Below are 19,516 nucleotides of genomic sequence, written 5' to 3' on the forward strand. Positions count from 1 at the left end.
AAAATTCTATCCAAAAATTGCTACCAAAAAAAGCCACTTTGTGAGACAGTAAAGCAAAATGTCACTCCCTTTCTGGTGAGACGAATTCCCCAGGACCACATACGGCTGGCTAAGAATCTCCTTCAATCCTCTCCAGAAGAGAAGAACAGGTACCGAGTGCAGAGCCCCATTTCCTACTTCATGAATGTGAAATGCCACTACCATCCTTAGACATGCACAAACAGTGGTTCTGTGTGTTGAATGCTCTACGGTCCTCTCTCAGCCGAGAGGAGGAAAAGCAAGACTTCCAGAGACACTACTTCAGAAGGAAGCAGCACTAAAAACACCGGAATCAAGGAGAGTGGGGAACTGTCCCAATAAACACATTTTGGACAGAAATAAAAAAGAATGCTACTCTTTGGTGGGCTTTGCTTGCTCTGTCCCACTCTGGGCCAACAAGTATCACCTAGTGCCTGTAAAAGATATGGCCATTGTTGTACAAATTCAATAAACCAACAATGCTATGAAACATTCTGAAGTTAAAACCTCAATACAGCTGAGGGGTATTGTACAATATGTTTGCTCTCTCCTTTGCCTCACATGGGAAAACAGGCATTGTTAGCTTTAAAAGCCAGTCCTTCCTCCGTGTTCTTCACAGCGCCCGGCTTTCCACGGTGCCGTATCCAAAACGTTTTGCCAGTTCCAGGCCCTGTTCTGCCTATCAGTGAGCCTTTTCTGGTTATACCCATATCACACATTATTTGGGAAACCTTCCACACGAAAAGCCAATAACATGAAATGTTGCCACCCAGGCCTTGCTCTCAAATGACTAAATGTCCCAGACTAAGTTATGAAGTTCCACCAGGTAGAGACTGTGATTCTCATTCTTTTGTATGTTACTAAGACTCGTCATGTATATGCAAATTAAGAAGAGGATTGTGAACTAATCATAATTTACACCGCTCCGAGCCCCCTTTTCCCCTCAGATTTCCCTGAGCAATAATAATGTATTGATAACTATACTTGATTCACTGCTCTAGACAGTCTTCACTTACCAACACATACAATCCTCCCAACAAACCTATGATACAGGTATTACTATGTCTATTTTACAGAGAAGAAAATCGAGGTATACTGATTTCTTAATCCATGTGCTTGGAATGAGGAACAAATAGGACCTTGACTCATCCAGGTCTGGATATGCTAAATCTTGTACCAAAAATAAGGAGCTTACCCAGATTTTGATGAATAGGATCTGGGCACACCCGAAACTCCTTTTGACCTTAAACTCCCCTTTGGAAGCCAATAAAATAAATAAATAAATAAATAAATAAATAAATAAAATCTAAAAACCATATACCTATGGATGAGGACAGAGGGGGGTAGGGGGGAGGTAAGGGCAGAGTGTGGGATGGGGACTGGGTGGAGGAGAGCTGTGGGAGGGGGAAGGAGAAACAATTGTAATAATCTGAATAAAGATTTATTTAAAAAAAAATCGAGATACAGAAAGCCCAAGGGACACAACTATTAAGTGGCAGGACTGGCATACAAACCAAGACGTAGGAAACCATGTTCCTAGCATTTTAGCAACAGAAAAAGAACCCAAATAAGTCCTGGTCCTCCCTCCCTCCCTCTGCGCGACAAGTCTCCGCCATATCCCCGACGGCCCATAGGCGGCGCTGCAGGGCCAGGTAAGCACGCAAATGGAGGCGACGAGAGAGGCGGAGCCTTACCCCGCAGTGGGCGGGGCCTCACCCGCAGTGGGTGGGCACTCACCCCGCAGTGGGCGGGGCCTAGGGGAGGGCCGGGCAGCGAGGGCGCTGTGCGCAGGCGCGGGGCCGGGCACTCCCCCGGGAGTGGAGGCTGCTGGGCCCGATGACGTGGCCTGGCAACGTCCGTGCCGGTGCACCTCCCGGCACCCCGGCGCCGCCGGAACTGCCCGCGGCCTAGTCCCGACGCGATCGCGCTGGTGAGGCGGCTCCGGGGCGGCGGCGGCCCGGCCTGCGGGAACCCACGAGGCCGCTGCCATGGGGGAGTGACGCGCGGCGCCCGCTGTTCCGCGGAAGCGGTGCGACATGAGGAGACCGCGCGGCGGGGGCAGCGGCGGCGGCGGCTCCTGAGCCCGGGATGGAGGAGAAATACGGCGGGGACGTGCTCGCCGGCCCCGGCGGCGGCGGCGGCCGCCTCGGGCCGGTGGACGTGCCCAGCGCTCGGTAAGGGATCGGCCCGCTCCACGTGCCTGCGCTCGCGGGCACTCACCCGCCGATCCGGACGGCAGCCTGGCCGCCCGGACACACCTTCCCCGCCGCTGCCCTGCCTCCCCGGGCGCGCGGGGACCGGCGCCGCTCCCGACCCCTGACAGCCCGGGGCGCCCCTGGGCTGGGCGCGTGGCCCGCGCCCCCGGCTCCCCGCTCATCGCTCCCCGGGCTCCTCCGGCCCCGCTGCCCAATGAATGGTCTGAAGTCGGGGAGGCTTTCGGCAGACCGTTCACCGGAGAACCTGCCGATCAGCTCAGGGACAGGTTTTTCTGATCCAAGAGACGTGTTTTTGTTGGTTTCTCCCTAAAATAGTAGTTTAGTGACTTCTTAGCTCCCTGACATCTTCCAGTGTAAATTAGGGGAAGTTGTCACCGTCATATCTCCCGGGGAAGAAATCAAAGTACAAACAGGTTGAACTTCGAAGCTCAGTAACTCCACACGTCAAGAATCCATCTGGTTTTCTTTTCCTTCCATGGTGTATTGTATTGTTAAATAAGAGATGTGTGTGCTCATTGTCAGAAAGTCCCCAGAACAGAGATTCAGAGTAAAAAGTGAAAACTCCTCTGTAAGTGACCCCAGGAGGGACTGGCAGTGACACTTTGGGGCGTGTCCTCGACCTGTCCTGAGTCCTGAGTGTCCAAGATGCATGGAACATGGCCTGACGGTGTGGTTGGAACTGGTGTGCATTGCCTTCGTTTTTAATGACGTTAAGGTTTTCTCGTTCTTTGAGACTTAAAAGTTGGTTTGATAAATGCTTTGACATCATAGAAATAGTATTACTATTTTTTGTGAAAATGAAACAACACAAGATGCTGAAACAACTTAAATCAACTGCACTTTTGTAGTTCGAGTTTAATTTTTTCATCTATTTTGAGCAACTCATTTTATAAATAACAGATATTAGATGTTTACTCTAACATGACAACTAAATGCAATAGGTGATTCTGGTCTGGATTTAGTAAGGAAAAATGCTGAAAAGGACAGCATTAGGTCACCTGACAAAATTGGACTATGGACGATAGATCAAATTATCGTATTAATGTTTAAGTTTCCTGAAGCTGATAACTGCTGATTTTATCAGAGAATGGCTATATGCTTAGGAAATACAGGTATTTAGGGATAAAGGAGCATAATGTATGTAACTTAACTTAAATACTTCAGAAAAAAATTAAGCCTGTATTTAGGGAGAGAGATAAGGCAAATGATACAATACATTAATAATTAGAGACTCTAGGTAAAGGGTGTACTATTCTTGCAGCTTTTCTGTAAATTTGAAGTTATTTTTAAATAAACAGTTTAAAGTTGTTACTCTAGACTAGAACTTATTGCCTTAGGTTGATGTTGGAAACAGTCCTTTGCAACATTTGCATTATTTACTTAGCAGAGCTGCCCTCCTATTGTAGCATAATCAAATTCAACTCAGGACTGGTTGAATTTTGAATAGATTCCAGGTTTCAAGAGTTTTTCTTGATAAAAACTAAAAAATAAAATACTGGTTATAATCTGCAACAAAAACTAATTGACAAATCCTTTAATGGTGGATTTTTAAATATAATTATTTCAAAGAGGAAGGAAAAGGGAAAGAGATACAAACACCATTGATGAGAGAATCACCAATAGGCTGCCTCCTGCACCACGCCCCCTTCTCCCCGCACTGGGGATGGAGCCTGCAATCCAGGCATGTGCCCTTACCTGGAATGGAACCCAGGACCCTTCAGTCCACAGGCCCATGCTCTATCCACTGAGCCAAATAGCTAGGGCTAATTGTGGATTTTTTAATGCATGAATTCACAAATATAAATTGTTTTAAATATTTCTATTTTGGCATGTATAAGTCCTTTATAGAAATGTGCAGAGAGTGGCAGCCAACATTTGTTTAGCTACTCCTATGTTCCAAATGCTTTGAGTACAGCCTCTAACTTAGCCCTTACCACAGTGCTGCAAACTGAGTAGCTGTGTCCTTGTTTGACAGGTTAGGAAACTAAGATGTAGAAAAGTTAAGTTTCCCAATGTCACACACTTAATAACTGAACAGGGAGTCAGTTATCCAAATCCCATGCATAGTGCTTCTATGTAGTAGACACTTGAATATTTCCTGAGTGAATTGTGTTTGAATTACACAGGTTTTTTTTGTTTTTTTGTGTGTGTGTTTTGTTTTATTTTGAAATATACACTAGAGGCCCGGTGCACGAAATTAGTGCAGGGAAGTGGGGGGGCCCTCAGTTTGGCCTGCACCTCTCCAATCTCGGACCCCTCGGGGGATCTCAGACTGTCCGGCAGTCGGACATCCCTCTCTCGCAATCCAGGACCACTGGCTCCTAACTACCTGCCTGCCTGCCTGATGGCACCTAACCCCTCTGCCTGCCTTCTTGCCTGCCTAATCACCCCTAACTGCCTCTGCCTGCCGACCTGTTCACCCCTACCTTGCCCCCCTGCCAGCCTCATCGTACCTGACCGCCTCTACCTGAGCCCCCAGCCTAAGCTGCAGTCTGGCCTCCCTCTGCCAGTCATGGGAAGGCACCATCCCATCACTCACTGCTGCTGCTGCTGCCACTGGCGGCCACCATGGCTGCCTGAGCCTTGGGCCTCACAGCCGTGGGTGCGCTCTGCTACCTGAGCTTTGTGTATCTAAAAGATGTGTATTAATTCATGGAGATGCAAAGTAAAAGGTTTGGAAGGATGTACGAACCCAGTTGGTCACCTATGAGAAGGAAATTAGGAATGACTTTCTTTAAAACTTTTATAATGACCAGCTTCTCAGGTGTGCTTTTGTTTTTTATTAAAAGGGAATTAAAAATGGAATAAAGAAAATTAGTATCAGAAAGATCATAATAGTAACGTCAAGAAGTATTTAATGTTCCATATGACTAAATCTTGCTGTTAAAGTGCCAAATTTTATTTTTATTTTTAAAAAATATGTTCTTCTTGATTTCAAAGAGAAAGAGAGAGGGAGAAATAGAAACATCAATGATGAGAGAGAATCATTGATCGGTTGCCACCTGCACACCCCACACTCAGAACCGAGCCTGCAACCTGGGCATGTGCTCCTACCAGGAACCGAACTGTGACCTGGTTCATAGGTCGATGCTCAAACACTGAGCCATGCCAGCCTGGCTAAAAGTGCCAGTATTTTTACATTTTGTTAATACATTAAACAAAAATTATTTAGAAATAATTTCATATTGCTCCCATCTTCTTAAAACTAGTATTTAAATATAATTTACCTTGTCCTTAGTGACTTCAGGTCATTTTGAGCAAAATCTGGTGAACTGGGCTTAAATACAGTCATTTCTTCAGTGGCTCCTTCGTAGTGCCAGCGTTTTGTGTATGTTGTTCTCTGTACTTGGAAGTACTCTTCCCTTTTTCTTGATTCAGGATTCCTCTTTTGCCCTCGTGTGCGCATTTATACATCTCAAATTCTGAAGATGATCTTTGCTTTCCTTGATCACAATTACATAATTGCTTCTACATCTAGCCCTTTAAATTCTATTATTTCTTGGGTTAACCTAAGATCTTAACTCCTGGAGGACAGGGTCTCTTTTATGTATAATATTTAGAGTCTTCGATAATACCTAGAAATGTGTTTAGATGTAAGTAACCAAAGAAAGAGCTTTCTGAACAAATAGAGACGTAACCTTACGTCTAAGAAGCCATTGGTTGCCTGGCAGGGTAGCTCAGTTGGTTCTGGTGTCCTGGGCACCAAAAAGGTTCTGAGGTGGGCCCTTACGGGAGGTAACTGATTGATGTTTCCTCTCCCCTCTCTCTCTCATCAATAAAAACATATCCTTTGTGAGGATTTTTTTTTTTTTTTTTTTTTTTTTTTAAGAAACCTTGGAACCAGATTTTTTGTCTTTGCTCTCTGCCTTCCTAAGTGTGACTTTCATATTCAGGCTTGTAAAATGTGTAACATTTTAAAGGTAAGTTTTAGACAGAAGCCCTCCCTTGAAGGCAAGAAAAAAAAAAAGGTAAAAGGATTTCTAGCTATATCTTGCCCTTTTATAAGGAAGAGAACAGGTTGTACCTAAAGCCACCCTGTCAGGTTTCTCTTGGGTCTCGTTGGCATCTATCGTATAGTAAAGGACGCGAGGAATATTTGAAGGATGGCTAAATAGCACATGAAGAATGTACAAGACTCTTGGCTGACATCAATATTTCCCAGACTGCTGTGGGTTTTACTGTAACTGTTTTCCCTACTCTTTGGGTTGTTTTTTTTTTCTTTCTTTTAAACAGAACATGATTATATTTAATTATATTTAATGTATAAGTTTGATACAACCAAAAAGTGAAACACCAGAGTAAAATAATAACAAAAGACATTTCATTTGCAATGTATGAGAAATGGTTAACATCTTTAGTCATAAACAAGCTCTTAAAAACTAGTAACACTATAATGCAAGGAAACTTTTTTCTTTTCTTTTTTTAATTTTAAATATATTTTATTGATTTTTTACAGAGAGAGAGAGAGAGAGAGAGAGAGATAGAGAGCTAGAAACGTCGATGAGAGAGAAACATCGACCAGCTGCCTCTTGCACACCCCCTACCGGGGATGTGCCCGCAACCAAGGTACATGCCCTTGACCGGAATCGAACCTGGGACCCTTCAGTCCGCAGACCGACGCTCTACCACTGAGCCAAACCGGTTTCGGCTGAAACTTTTTTCTTTTAAATATTTTTTTATTGATTTCAGAAGAGAAGAAAGGAGAGGGATAGAGAGTTGGAAACATCAATGTTGAGAGAGAAACATCCATCAGCTGCCTCCTGCACGGTAGGGGATTGAGCCAACAACCAGGCATGTGCCCTGACGGGAATGGAAACGCCACCAGCTGGGCTCTTTGTTTTTTCTTTCCTATTTCGTTGACAGTTGTTCCTTATGTATGTATGTGTTTCTGTCCTATTGCCTTATTTTTACACCTAGTTAAGGCCTTTCCTCTATTTGATTCCATCCTTTTCTTTATTGTGAATTGATGGCTGAGTTGCTGGTAGTTTTAATTGCCAGAAGCTTGAATGCCTCTTATGTACTATATTACTGCACTATATATATTACTGTACTAAATATTACTGTTTCACATAAGTTTAATTGTAGAGTTAGCACTTTTTCATTTGGTAAATGTTTACTGAACACATGTTATGCAAGTCCCTGTGTTAGGAGCTGAATAAATAAAAGATTTCTAGCTCAACGATTATTTTTATTGGCTAATTTTGATTGCTACCACAACAAGAGTATTTAAATAGCATTAATATAGTTAATTTACTTACCTCTCTGATTTTCCCCCTCTAGCTTAAATGGGTTAATATTACTAAATTAATCTTAGATTCTAATATACATTTTATTTAATATGTAAGATGATTTTATTGTTCATGTGGACCAGTGTGAATGTGTAATTGGAACAGTTTAGAGGATGGGAATTTTCAAAATCTTTTGGATGAACTTTGATTTTCTGTGTGACATATTAAAAAGAGCATACTTAAAAGTGTCATGGGCTTGACCCTAGCTAACTCTGTGGACTTTAGCTTCCCTTTTTTGGATTTTTGTTTGTTTCATTTTTTATTTATGTATGCTTATACTTTTTATAATGATTCCTACTACCTATATAATAAGGAAAAGCAAAGATTAGAGTTCCTTGTGATTTCAGTGATACTGAAACTTGTTTCTGCTTTTATTTTTCAGATTCACGAAATACATTGTGTTACTATGTTTCACTAAATTCTTGAAGGCAGTGGGACTTTTTGAATCATATGATCTCCTAAAAGCAGTTCACATTGTTCAGTTCATTTTTATATTAAAGCTTGGGTGAGTGTTTTTGGTTCTTTTTTTCCTTAATGTTTTTTTATTTCTTTGAAAATCCTGTTTTAACTGAGTATATTTAGGAAATTTTGTGTGGAATGTTTTGAAATAGAATACCTAAGGTTAGTAGTACAAAGAGATTGACTTTTAAAATAAATAAATAAATAACCCTGGCCAGTGTGGCTTCATTGGTTAAAGCGTCATCCTGAATACTAAAAGGTTTCCAGCTCAATTCCCAGTCTGGGCACATACCTGGTTTCCAGGTTCCATCTCCAGTCAGAGCACATGGATGTTTTCCTCTCCTCTCTCTCTCCCTCCCTCTCTCTCTCTCTCTCTCTCTCTCTCTCTCTCTCTCTCTCTCTCTCTCTCTCTCTCCTTTCTCCCCTTCCCTTCCTCCCCCTCTCTCTAAAATCAATAAGCATATCCCTAGGTGAAATTTTTTTTACAAAAGGGATTGTTGTACAGTAATAGCTTGCCAAAAACATGGACTTTTACCTTCAATTGTGTTAAGGAGGGTTTGGCAACTTTCTGCTTAATTGAAGACAGCTAGATTCTCATTCTGTTTAAAAACAATCTGTTGCAGTATCTTAATGTCAGCTAGCCTCTGAAAGCTCCCTGTACACCCCTGAGGGAATAAGAGGCAAGCAAATAATGTATTTGTTTGTATAGAGATAGTAGTCCTAAAAGGGCCCTAGTGATTCCCAAGCTATACCACCGGTATAGTCCAATCTTCCAGCAGGCATAGAATGTTACCTGAGACTTGTCTTGGCCCAGATGTTCCTTATTTTCTAAGATAAACCATGCTGGACTGTGTTCTCTACATGTTTTTTTCATAGTCCAAGGTCTTTATATAGTATAAACTTAACATAATTCTGCATTTAATAAGAAATTCTCTAAATATTCTTGAGATTGATAGTGATTACCCTCTGTGTTAATAAAAATATGTTAAAAACTCCTGGGGGTATAATTTTGTAATATTTATGGAAAGTGATACTTGACTAGGAAATTTTAAGCAATATTTATATGCATTTTTATGTAACTATTTTGGGAAAGTGAAAGGTAAGGACATACAATTAGTACTCCATTTTTATTAAGATTTATTATTACTAAATTTTGGATAAGATTGGAATTCTTTTCTTTAGTATTTCAAGTATTAAAAAGTACCCTTTTCTTTTGTGGCTTTTGAACTGGTTCAGAAGGCAAGTGCAAAAAAAGAGTTCCCAAGATATTGCAATGGCTGCCTTATTAAAATAAATATTGTCTGGCCAGTGTGGCTTAATAGCTGAGCATGAACCAGGAGTCAACTCTGGGTCAGGGCACAGGCCTGGGTTTCAGGCTTGAAACCAAGTAGCAGGCCTATAGGAAGCAGCTGCTTGATGATTCTCTCTAATCATTGATTTTTTTCTCTCTCCCTTCCTCTCTCTGAAATTAAACACACACACACAATAAGTATTGTTCTTTAGTGTAATTTCTTTAGAGGTTAACATACTTTTCAAGTTATAGTGTATGTATTTATCTAAAATAAGTGTTTTTACTTAAAACCAAATCTTGTATTTAAGATTAATTAATGTTTCAATATCCACAGGACTGCATTTATTTTGGTTTTGTTTCAAAAGCCATTTTCTTCTGGAAAAAGTATTACCAGACACCAGGTGAGTTTTTTGCTGAATCCTTTTTCCCTAGCTGCTTCCCAGTCGCTGGGCCAGATGACAGTGCTCTTTCCTCGATCAGGGTTACTTAACGAGTAATTTAAGTACAAAGCAGAACATTCCCACAGTTAGCTTATCTATTCAGAATTGGAGCATCAAGAGTAAACTATAACGGAATTTTTAAAAGTGCAGAAGAGGGTAGCTGAAACCGGTTTGGCTCAGTGGATAGAATCGGCTTGCAGACTCAAGGGTTCCGGGTTCAATTCCGGTCAAGGGCATGTACCTTGGTTGCGGGCACATCCCCAGTAGGGAGTGTGCGGGAGGCAGCTGATTGATGTTTCTCTCTCATCCATGTTTCTGACTCTCTATCCCTCTCTCTTCCTCTCTGTAAAAAAACAATAAAATATATATATATTTTTAAATGCAGAAGAGGGTAGAACATTTTTAAAACATGCATATAATTATTTTTTTTAGTACAGGATCTTTATTCTGAAATGTTTACAAGTCAGACATGGAGACATGACCCAGAACCTATTACAAATGTCATTTGACTTATTAAATGGAAATAATAATACCTCACTTTCATAGGAATAAATGAGTTTGTACATATAAATTCTTAAAACAGGGCCTAACATATAAATTCTATAAACAGTGCCTGCAATACATACTATGTCACCCTCATCATCATTATCATTCCCTTTAGTCGTCTGAGGTTCAAGATACATACCAGAAAGGTCCTTCGTTCTGCATAATCTTCTCATATAATCACCTGTTTGGATAGTAGTTATCCCCTATTACATGTTTACTTTTGGAAATCTATGCCATGATTTTTTATTATGAATGGCAAATTTAAGTACCTGTTTTAGAGACCAAGATTGTTTTTAAAAATAGGATTAATATTTTAAACCACATCTTAACTTTTTTCTCTCTTTTCAAAGTATTGAAGCACTTACTATTTCTGATAGAAAAGAATTTAAAGACTAAAATATTAAATGTTCCTAGTACATTAGTGATAAACTAATTTGGGGGGAAGGGGGAAAGAGACAAAAAGATTTCAAGATCCAACAGACTCCTGGAAACCAGAATACTGTCTTCAAATTCAAATTTGGTTAAAGGATCTTAACATTTTCTATTTAATTTCAAAATAATGTAATTATTTAGCTTTTAAAGTATTTGCATTGCCATTATTATATTTCCCTATGTGTATTAAGATTTACAGATATTTATGACTGAAATTTTTAATGTTTTATTTCCATTTATAGTGGATCAAAATATTTAAACATGCAGTTGCTGGGTGTATCATTTCACTCTTGTGGTTTTTTGGCCTCACTCTTTGTGGACCACTAAGGTAAATAAAAATATATATTTTGAATGCTTGTTTATAGCTCTTCATTTTGAATATTAGTTTTGTCTCGTTAGATTTTATGTCAAATATTTGTGTCATACCGGGGTGAGTATAGGAGTCGGGAGGGGGTGGGTATGGGGGGAACAAATATGTAATACCTTAACCAATAAAGAAATTAAAATGAAAAAAATACATATTTGTGTCAAAATACATACAAATACTTCTATGACTTCTATAGCTTTGGGTTCAATTCAACAAATATATAGGGCTTGGTTTTCTTTATAGTTTTACCATATATGTATGTATTTCTTTTTCTTTTTAATCGTTAACTTTGCAAGTTTTTACTTGCATGTGTTTTTCTGCAGCATGCTTTTCCCATTGGGCTGCTATAACCAAATGGCATAGATTTAGTGTCTTATAAACAACACATTGATTTCTCATAGTTCTGGAAGCTGAGAAATTCACGATCAAGGTGAGATATAGTCAGTATTTCGTAGAAGGAGCAAGGGAGTTCCTGTGGTCTCTTCTATAAGGGACCACATGCATGAGGACTCTACCTTCCGGGTACATTAAGGATTGGGTTCAACATATGAATAGGTTGGGGGAGGACACACAAACATTCAGGCTATAGGTTAAAGTGTACAATTCTCTATTAGTATATTCATGGAATTTCATTCTTACTGCTGTATAATATAGTCCACTAAATGGATATATTCTAATTTACATAATCTATCTTATCAGTGGGCATTTCCAATATTGGGCTACTGCAAACAATGCTGGTATCTATATAAATGTTCCAATATTGGGCTACTGCAAACAATGCTGGTATCTATATAAATGTTCCCAAGTATACAAATACAAGAAATCTGCATGATATAATTCTATGAGTAGTGTTGAGTATTTATAGCTTCATTTTTTTCTATGGTAGATAATGCCAAAATATTTTCCAGAGCTGCTGTACTTATTTTTCTCATGATGTGTTATGAATCAAGGGGAAATATTTCTTTTTTTCACTCTAGTTGAATTAATGCTTTTTTATAAAGATCAGATACATTTCATGATGATATGTTTTATTTTTGTAGGACTTTGCTGCTATTTGAACACAGTGATATTGTTGTCATCTCCCTACTCAGTGTTTTGTTCACTGGTTCTGGAGGAGGACCAGCAAAGGTAGAACTTTCCATTATTAGCTACTTGAAAATCGAAAGTATACATTTGAAATGTTATCCAAAACAACAAAATAGTATCTTTTAACATTTGAAAGAATGCAGGGGCTTTTTCTATTAATTTTACATTTTTCTTACAACCTTTTTGTCATCATTATATATTCCTATGAAGTTGCATAAATAGTAGAGCATTCTTTGTGCCCTTCACTCAGTTTCAGTAGTACCTTCTTTCCCAACTCAATTATACGGTCAAAACCAGGAAATTGAAATTGGTACAATCCATAGACCTTATTCAGTTTTCACCAATTTTAAATACACTTATATGTGGGTTTGTATATGTAGATTCAGGTAACTACTGCCACAATCAAGATACAGAACTGATTGATCACCACAAACATCTCCTTTATGTTGTACCTGAACCCTTTCCCACCTCGTTTTTAATCCACAGACATTTTTGGAAATACCTAAGAACTTTATTTAAAGCTTGATGAACATTTTTTATGAATATTTATACAACATTTTGCCAACTAGACATTCCTATTCAACTTAATTTAAATATTTGTTTTTAATAAATGAGTCATCCATCTGTAATTCCAATTCTTACAACTGCAATATTTCTATTTATCAAAATTAAATGTTTCCTATGCATGGTACACTATTCTAGTTATAGGAGAAAGGAAAAATAAAGTATAATAGTCCCCTTAGACTTTCAGGCTAAGTAATGGAGACAAGACGAATAAAATAAAATAAACAAAGTAATGTGCCATGTACAGAGTGAGAGACTGTACATTCCACATTGGATCATTAATATTAAAGCATATGCCATTTTATAAGCTTATCCCCTAACTTATAGAGTACTCCAAAATAAATGTTAAGTGAATTGAAGAGTTTGGTGGAAGATATTTGTAAAAGCATAAAATTAGTAGGGAAAATATCACAAAGTCACTTTGTAAGGTGTATAAATATCTAATCACTATGTTGTACACCTGAAACTAATATAATACTTCATATCAACTGTAATTGAAAAATAAATTTCAAAATAAATAATTTAACCACAAAGGGCGGAAACCGGTTTGGCTCAGTGGTAGATCGTCGGTCTGCGGACTGAAAGGTCCCAGGTTCGATTCCGGTCAAGGGCATGTACCTGGGTTGCGGGCACATCCCCAGTAGGGGGTGTGCAAGAGGCAGCTGGTTGATGTTTCTCTCTCAGTGACGTTTCTAGCTCTCTATCTCTCTCACTCTCTGTGAAAAATCAATGAAATATATTATTTAAAAAAAAAACACAAAGGGAAAATTCAATACATTTAACTTTATAATGATTACAGGCTTTTATATAACAGAAATCATTGTGCAAACTAACAGCAGCAAATTGCCACCAAAAAAAAGCTTTACACTTGTTTAAAATATGTCAATTAAGAAAAATGCTTAAAATCCTCAACAGAAATGAGCAAACAGAGAAAAACAACTCATAAAAGAATATAAAGGACTCAAAACATTAAAAAAAAATTTAAAAAAATTTTGCTGCACCAGTAATCAGAAATGAGTATAGATCTTGCATATCCTCTCATTCGTGTCAGTAATGAATCTCAGCATTTATCCAAGACTCAGTGGGTTTTTTCCTTAGCTATGACTAAAGCACTACAAAATTCTATTGCCCTCTTTGTTAATAAAAGATTAGATTACATGCTCCATATTTGAGTGTTGTTGATGTTGCCATATTCTGATTCAATAAAAATTATAAAATTATAAATTGTATGGTTTATGTATACTGACATTTGTTAAAATATCTACCACAGTAATAATTTATCAAGTGTAGTACCGTGTTTCCCCAAAAATAAGACATCCTCCAAAAATAAGACCTACTTACAGGTTTCCTTCTGAGTGAAATATGAGGCATCCCCCCGAAAATAAGGCCCCCCTAGGCTAAACATGAGAGATTTGGTCCACTGATTCTGAAAGAAATGGAGTCACAAGAAATTCAGGAATTGGATTGTTATGATGATGTTCCAGAAGATGATGACATGATTGTCATTGAATAAATGAGTAAATTCTTGATACTGTAGGATTCACAGTTTGTCTGGTTTGTGTTGACAACTACCGTACTACTATACCGTATACAGGTAATAAATTTCCTTTATTTTCATTTAACAATAATGTATACTGTATTCTTCTTCATGGAAAAATAAGACATCCCCTGAAAATAAGACCTAGCGCATCTTTGGGAGCAAAAATTAATATAACACACTGTCTTATTTTCGGGGAAACAGGGTAGTAACACATAATAAGTATAATAGGATCCTCACTTTTCATTTTAAATTTTTATTTAATGAAAGTATCTGGTATTATACCTGTTAATTTGTAAATATAGACTGTATAATAATGCTATTTAAATTGCTTTTGTATAATTGAGTATTTGTAAAAACTAAGTTAGTATGTCCTTTCTATAATTTTCTTTTGTCAAAATCCTTTCCCTAGAATGAGAACATAAAATGTTTGTCAGCTTTTAAGTGCCTTATACCTTTACTAGATACTAAAAATAACTTTGCTAGTTTTCTTATAGCTTTTTAATTCTTTCCCCTCGAGGAGTGTTACCTAGAATATTGATATTATTATAAATTAACTGTTAATTTCTAATTATTCTTTACCTACTTGGGCTTTTCAATCAAAAGCAAAATAACATTTTCAAAGATTAATTCTGTGAACAATAATTGTTTGTGTATGATAACATGGCTAGCCATATTAATAAGTAAACAATTGAAGTTGTCATTACTATGTGTCTTAAGTGCCCTTAAAATATCCTGCAGAATTTATTAGAGCTCTTTACTTTTACCTTACTGTTAATACTGTAAATTTATATTGGGCAGTTAAGGGCTCTAATGTCAGGTATTATTTTACCTTAAATGTTTATTTGCAAAAAAAAATTTTTAGCATTTGTGTAATCATGGTCTTAAAAATCAATTCTTAAAAAAGCCATTCTTAAGATTTTTCTCTTCATTTCCAGACAAGGGGGGCTGCTTTTTTTATTATTGCTGTGATCTGCCTATTGCTTTTCGACAATGATGATCTCATGGCTAAAATGGCTGAACATCGTATCCTTTTGTAACAGATAAGATTTATTTATTGTTGTAGAAAAATAAAAGACTGACAGAATGGGAAATGGAGTGACTGAATTAAACTGTTAGAAATTTAGGGACAGTAAAAGTATTTTACATTGACCTCATGCTAAATAAATGATTTGACACTCAACAAAATCAATTTGCTCCCTTGTAATTTAATAATTTAAATGGTTGTTTTAGAAGTCAGTGGCAATTATCTATATACTCCAGGCCTGTTGCATGAAGATTTGTGCAATAGGCCTTCCTTCCCCTGGCTGGCGGCACTGGTTTTCCTCTGGCACCCGGGTCCCAGGCCTTCACTCAGACCACAACAGAGAAAGCAAGGCCGCAGTATTCAGTGTACTCTGCAACTGTGTATGTAAATTAACCTGCCATCTTTATTGGGTTAATTTGCATACTATCTCCTGATTGGCTGGTGGGTGTCGTGGAGGTACTGTCAATCTGCATCTTTCTCTTTTATTAGTGTAGATATATAAAAGCCTAAGCAACTGTTCGACCAGTAGCTATGACGCACACTGACCACTAGGGGGCATATGCTGAACCCACAGGCATGGAAACAAGGAAGTTTTTAAATTAGATATTCACTCTCTTGCTCTAAATTATTATCTCTGACTCAGCCCCCAATTCTCTCTTATGTAAACCCAACTTCTGAGTCAAGTATGTCTGTTCACTTTCCTCTACAGATATAATTTGTTTTATTTCATATCCATATATCTTTTTTTGCCTACTCCATTATTCAGAGCTTAGAACACCATTTTTTTAAACTGATAAGAACAGATACTACACTTGATCTTAGCCAAAAGGCCAAGAAGCGATGAGAACACCATTTTTTTAGTCTCCTGATTACAGCTACTCACTGCCCAAAAACTTCTTAGTTATATCAGTTTACTTTGTTACAATAAAAGAGGGTGCATTGACTTTGAAATGTTTGCAATACAGCTGTCTCCATACAACCTCATTTGTTTTTTGCTTGCTTTGATGAGGGCTATGTGGTCAATGACTTAGAAACAGATTTAGGACTGATTTTAAAAGTCATTCTAGCCCTACTGGTGTGACTCAGTGGCTGAGTGTCAACCCATGACCATGAAGTCACAGTTCGATTCCTGGTCAGGGCACATGCCTGGGTTGCAGGCTCAATCTCTAATAGAGGGTATGCAGCAAATAGCTGATCATTGATGTTTCTCTCTCATTGATGTTTCTCTCTCTCTCCCTCTCCCTTCCTCTCTGAAATCAATAAAAATGTATATAATAAAGTCATTCTAAAAGAGCAAGTCCATGGATAGGAGTTGTCCAGGGAGGGTCCTTGCTCTTGTCCATTTGTTCCACTTACAGTAGATATGTATATGTCTCCTGGAAGTTAAGAACTAAAATTTAACAGCTATATCTCAGGCACTATTATAATTGTTTTGGAGACAACAAAAGGAATACAGATAAGCCAACTTATTAGTCATATTCCAAAATTTATTTTTAAATTATTTTTAAGGGAAACTATTGAGGGTAGTCAGGTTTGGGGCATGAGACTAGTCTATAGTCAACCTAAAATAATGTACCAAAAATTCCAGGAGGACTTCAGGGCAGTGAGTTAATATTTGCAATTTTTTTCCTTTACTCCAACTCACTTAGCTGAAGGACATCATGACAGTGCTCTAACTCATATGCTTTACACAGCCATTGCCTTCTTAGGTGTGGCAGATCACAAGGTATGTTCTTTTCTTTGTTGCTAACATGGTCTAAGATTCTGAAAAGTTACAGCAACTATAACTTTAAAGGTGTTTAAAATAAGTTACCAGTAGTTTATATTAATGCATGCCATTTAAGTAGTTCAGGAATTTGGAATATGTAAAAACTAGTTCATCTCTTCAAATATTATGTATTTAAAACCTGAATATTGAACTGTGTATATTTCTAATGAGAATTATCTAATTTTGCTCATAGGGTGGAGTATTATTGCTAGTTCTGGCTTTGTGTTGTAAAGTTGGTTTTCATACAGCTTCCAGAAAGCTCTCTCTAGATGTTGGTGGAGCCAAACGTCTTCAAGCTTTATCCCATCTTGTTTCTGTGCTTCTCTTGTGTCCATGGGTCATTGTTCTTTCTGTGACAACTGAGGTAAGATCAGGAATTTATTGGAATAAGTAAAATGAATTGCTATTACTTATAAATTTTAGTTTGGTACATTGTAATTTATTTCAATTTAAGGTTGCAAGTGCCTTAAATTATCTTTGCTTTTTCTTTGTAATTTTTGAAAACTTTTTAATTTTATTGTTTATAGAGAAATCAAATCAAGTACCATTTATATACTTTCCCATGCCTATGGCTCAAAGGAATCAATATATTTTATTTGATTTAATAATTTAATTTAATATCCACCACATGTTAGGCACAAGGATTATGGGTCACCTATTATTTTAAAAAATATTGAACCCAACTGCCGTAGTTTTTAATATTTTGGGGAATATTGTGCCAGTAACTTATAGGTCTTTATTTGGGCATTTTACATATCATATTGAATCATGAGAACATTAGTTATACATAAAGGGATTAACTTAAAACATCTTAAAAGGTATGAACTTTATACGATATAATATTGACACTCCCCCCCAAATTTTTTTTTTAATTTCTAGAGTAAAGTCGAGTCTTGGTTTTCTCTCATTACACCTTTCACAACGGTTATCTTTTTTGTCATGATCCTGGATTTCTATGTCGATGCCATTTGTTCAGTCAAAATAGAAGTTAACAAATGTGCCCGCTATGGATCCTTCACCGTTTTCATTAGTGCTCTACTTTTTGGAAATTTTTGGACGCATCCAATAACAGATCAGCTTCGGGCTATGAACAGAGCAGCACACCAGGAGAGCACGGAACATGTCCTGTCTGGAGGAGTGGTAGTGAGCGCTATATTCTTCATTTTGTGTAAGAGTTTTTCTCCTTATCAAATTTCTTCTTGGATTCTGATGATTACATCATTTGCTCAATTTGGAAATTTATTCAGTGCTTGCATTTAGTGCTGACAGATACTGTGTTGGGTTTTGATAGCTTAAACTTTTATAATATTTTTTTTTCTCTTTTTAGCTGCTAACATCTTATCATCTCCCTCTAAGAGAGGACAGAAAGGTACCCTAATTGGATACTCTCCTGAAGGAACACCTCTTTATAACTTCATGGGTGATGCTTTTCAGCATACCTCCCAATCCATTCCTAGGTTTATTAAGGAATCACTAAAACAGATTCTCGAGGAGAATGACTCTAGGCAGATCTTTTACTTCTTGTGTTTGAATCTGGTAAGATTTTAAAATGTAAGTGGTATATCTTAAAAGCTTAATCTTTTAATTCTGGTATAATTTTAGTAATTCCCAAAATTCTGGTAATTACAAATGAGTTAAAATTACATTTTCTCTTAAGTAGTAGGAATATTACAGGGTTATATTCAGATTACTTAAGCAAACAGTTTTTGAGGCATTTTAGAAACAGTTTAGTGTAGTGTTTCAAATCAATAAATATAGTAGCTTTTAAAGATGTTATCTATTCTTTGTAGGATCTCACTACAGACCAGATGCTAACTTGTTAAAGCTTAGTTTATTGCATTCTACAGACCTATAAATAAAACTATAAAACCATCTCCTTTTAAATAATTTATGAGATGGACATATCTGATTAGTGTAGTTTCTTACAATTTATATGACATGCAATTTTAGTAGAAATACAAGTTAAATAACTAGAGGCAGTTATATCTTCAAGTAAAGATTGGGTACAATTAAGGTTATAATGTGGGTTAATTGGGGTAAAATCCTCATGACTAAATTCTGGTGACTCTCTCTTGAAACAGTATTTCCCAACACACTCCCCTATATATTTTTTTTTATATTTTAGCTTTTTACCTTTGTGGAATTATTTTATGGCGTGTTGACCAATAGTCTGGGTCTGATCTCAGATGGATTTCACATGCTTTTTGACTGCTCTGCTTTGGTCATGGGACTTTTTGCTGCCCTAATGAGTAGATGGAAAGCAACTCGGATTTTCTCCTATGGGTAGGTACACTATCAAGGTGATGTAGTACAATGAAAGTCTTAAGTGCAAATTCCATCTAAGGGACATGAAATTTTATTATTCTTAATACAAATAATTTTTCAGAGTTTTGTTTTTCTTTAATTTGAATTATGTAAGAGGAAATGAACCAAACATTTAATAAATACTAGTTGACAGTAAGCTCAAGATGGTAATC

The 19,516-nt window shown here is 37.5% G+C and overlaps 1 protein-coding gene and 1 pseudogene across 2 annotated transcripts in view; one reads left to right on the forward strand and one right to left on the reverse strand.

The window, feature by feature from the left end:
- The first annotated feature begins 1,824 nt into the window (after nt 1-1,824).
- Nucleotides 1,825-19,516, forward strand: part of SLC30A5 (solute carrier family 30 member 5) — a 29,788-nt gene continuing 12,096 nt past the window's right edge. Inside the window, exons 1-11 of one of the 2 annotated variants that reach the window (XR_004982799.2) lie at nt 1,825-2,192; nt 7,905-8,027; nt 9,607-9,673; nt 10,933-11,018; nt 12,098-12,185; nt 15,183-15,270; nt 16,921-16,997; nt 17,233-17,403; nt 17,919-18,207; nt 18,367-18,575; nt 19,165-19,322. Coding sequence is in view for 1 of the 2 variants with exons in the window: in XM_036408814.2 (XP_036264707.1) it covers nt 2,107-2,192; nt 7,905-8,027; nt 9,607-9,673; nt 10,933-11,018; nt 12,098-12,185; nt 15,183-15,270; nt 16,921-16,997; nt 17,233-17,403; nt 17,919-18,207; nt 18,367-18,575; nt 19,165-19,322 (1,442 nt within the window). In the remaining variant the exon portion in view is untranslated. The remainder of the gene's footprint in view (nt 2,193-7,904; nt 8,028-9,606; nt 9,674-10,932; nt 11,019-12,097; nt 12,186-15,182; nt 15,271-16,920; nt 16,998-17,232; nt 17,404-17,918; nt 18,208-18,366; nt 18,576-19,164; nt 19,323-19,516) is intronic. The other variant, XM_036408814.2, reaches the window with a different exon arrangement.
- On the reverse strand, nt 15,986-16,113 carry LOC118704054 (annotated as a pseudogene).

Source organism: Pipistrellus kuhlii, unplaced genomic scaffold, assembly GCF_014108245.1.
Source record: "Pipistrellus kuhlii isolate mPipKuh1 unplaced genomic scaffold, mPipKuh1.p scaffold_m20_p_4, whole genome shotgun sequence".
NCBI classification, from domain to species: domain Eukaryota; kingdom Metazoa; phylum Chordata; class Mammalia; order Chiroptera; family Vespertilionidae; genus Pipistrellus; species Pipistrellus kuhlii.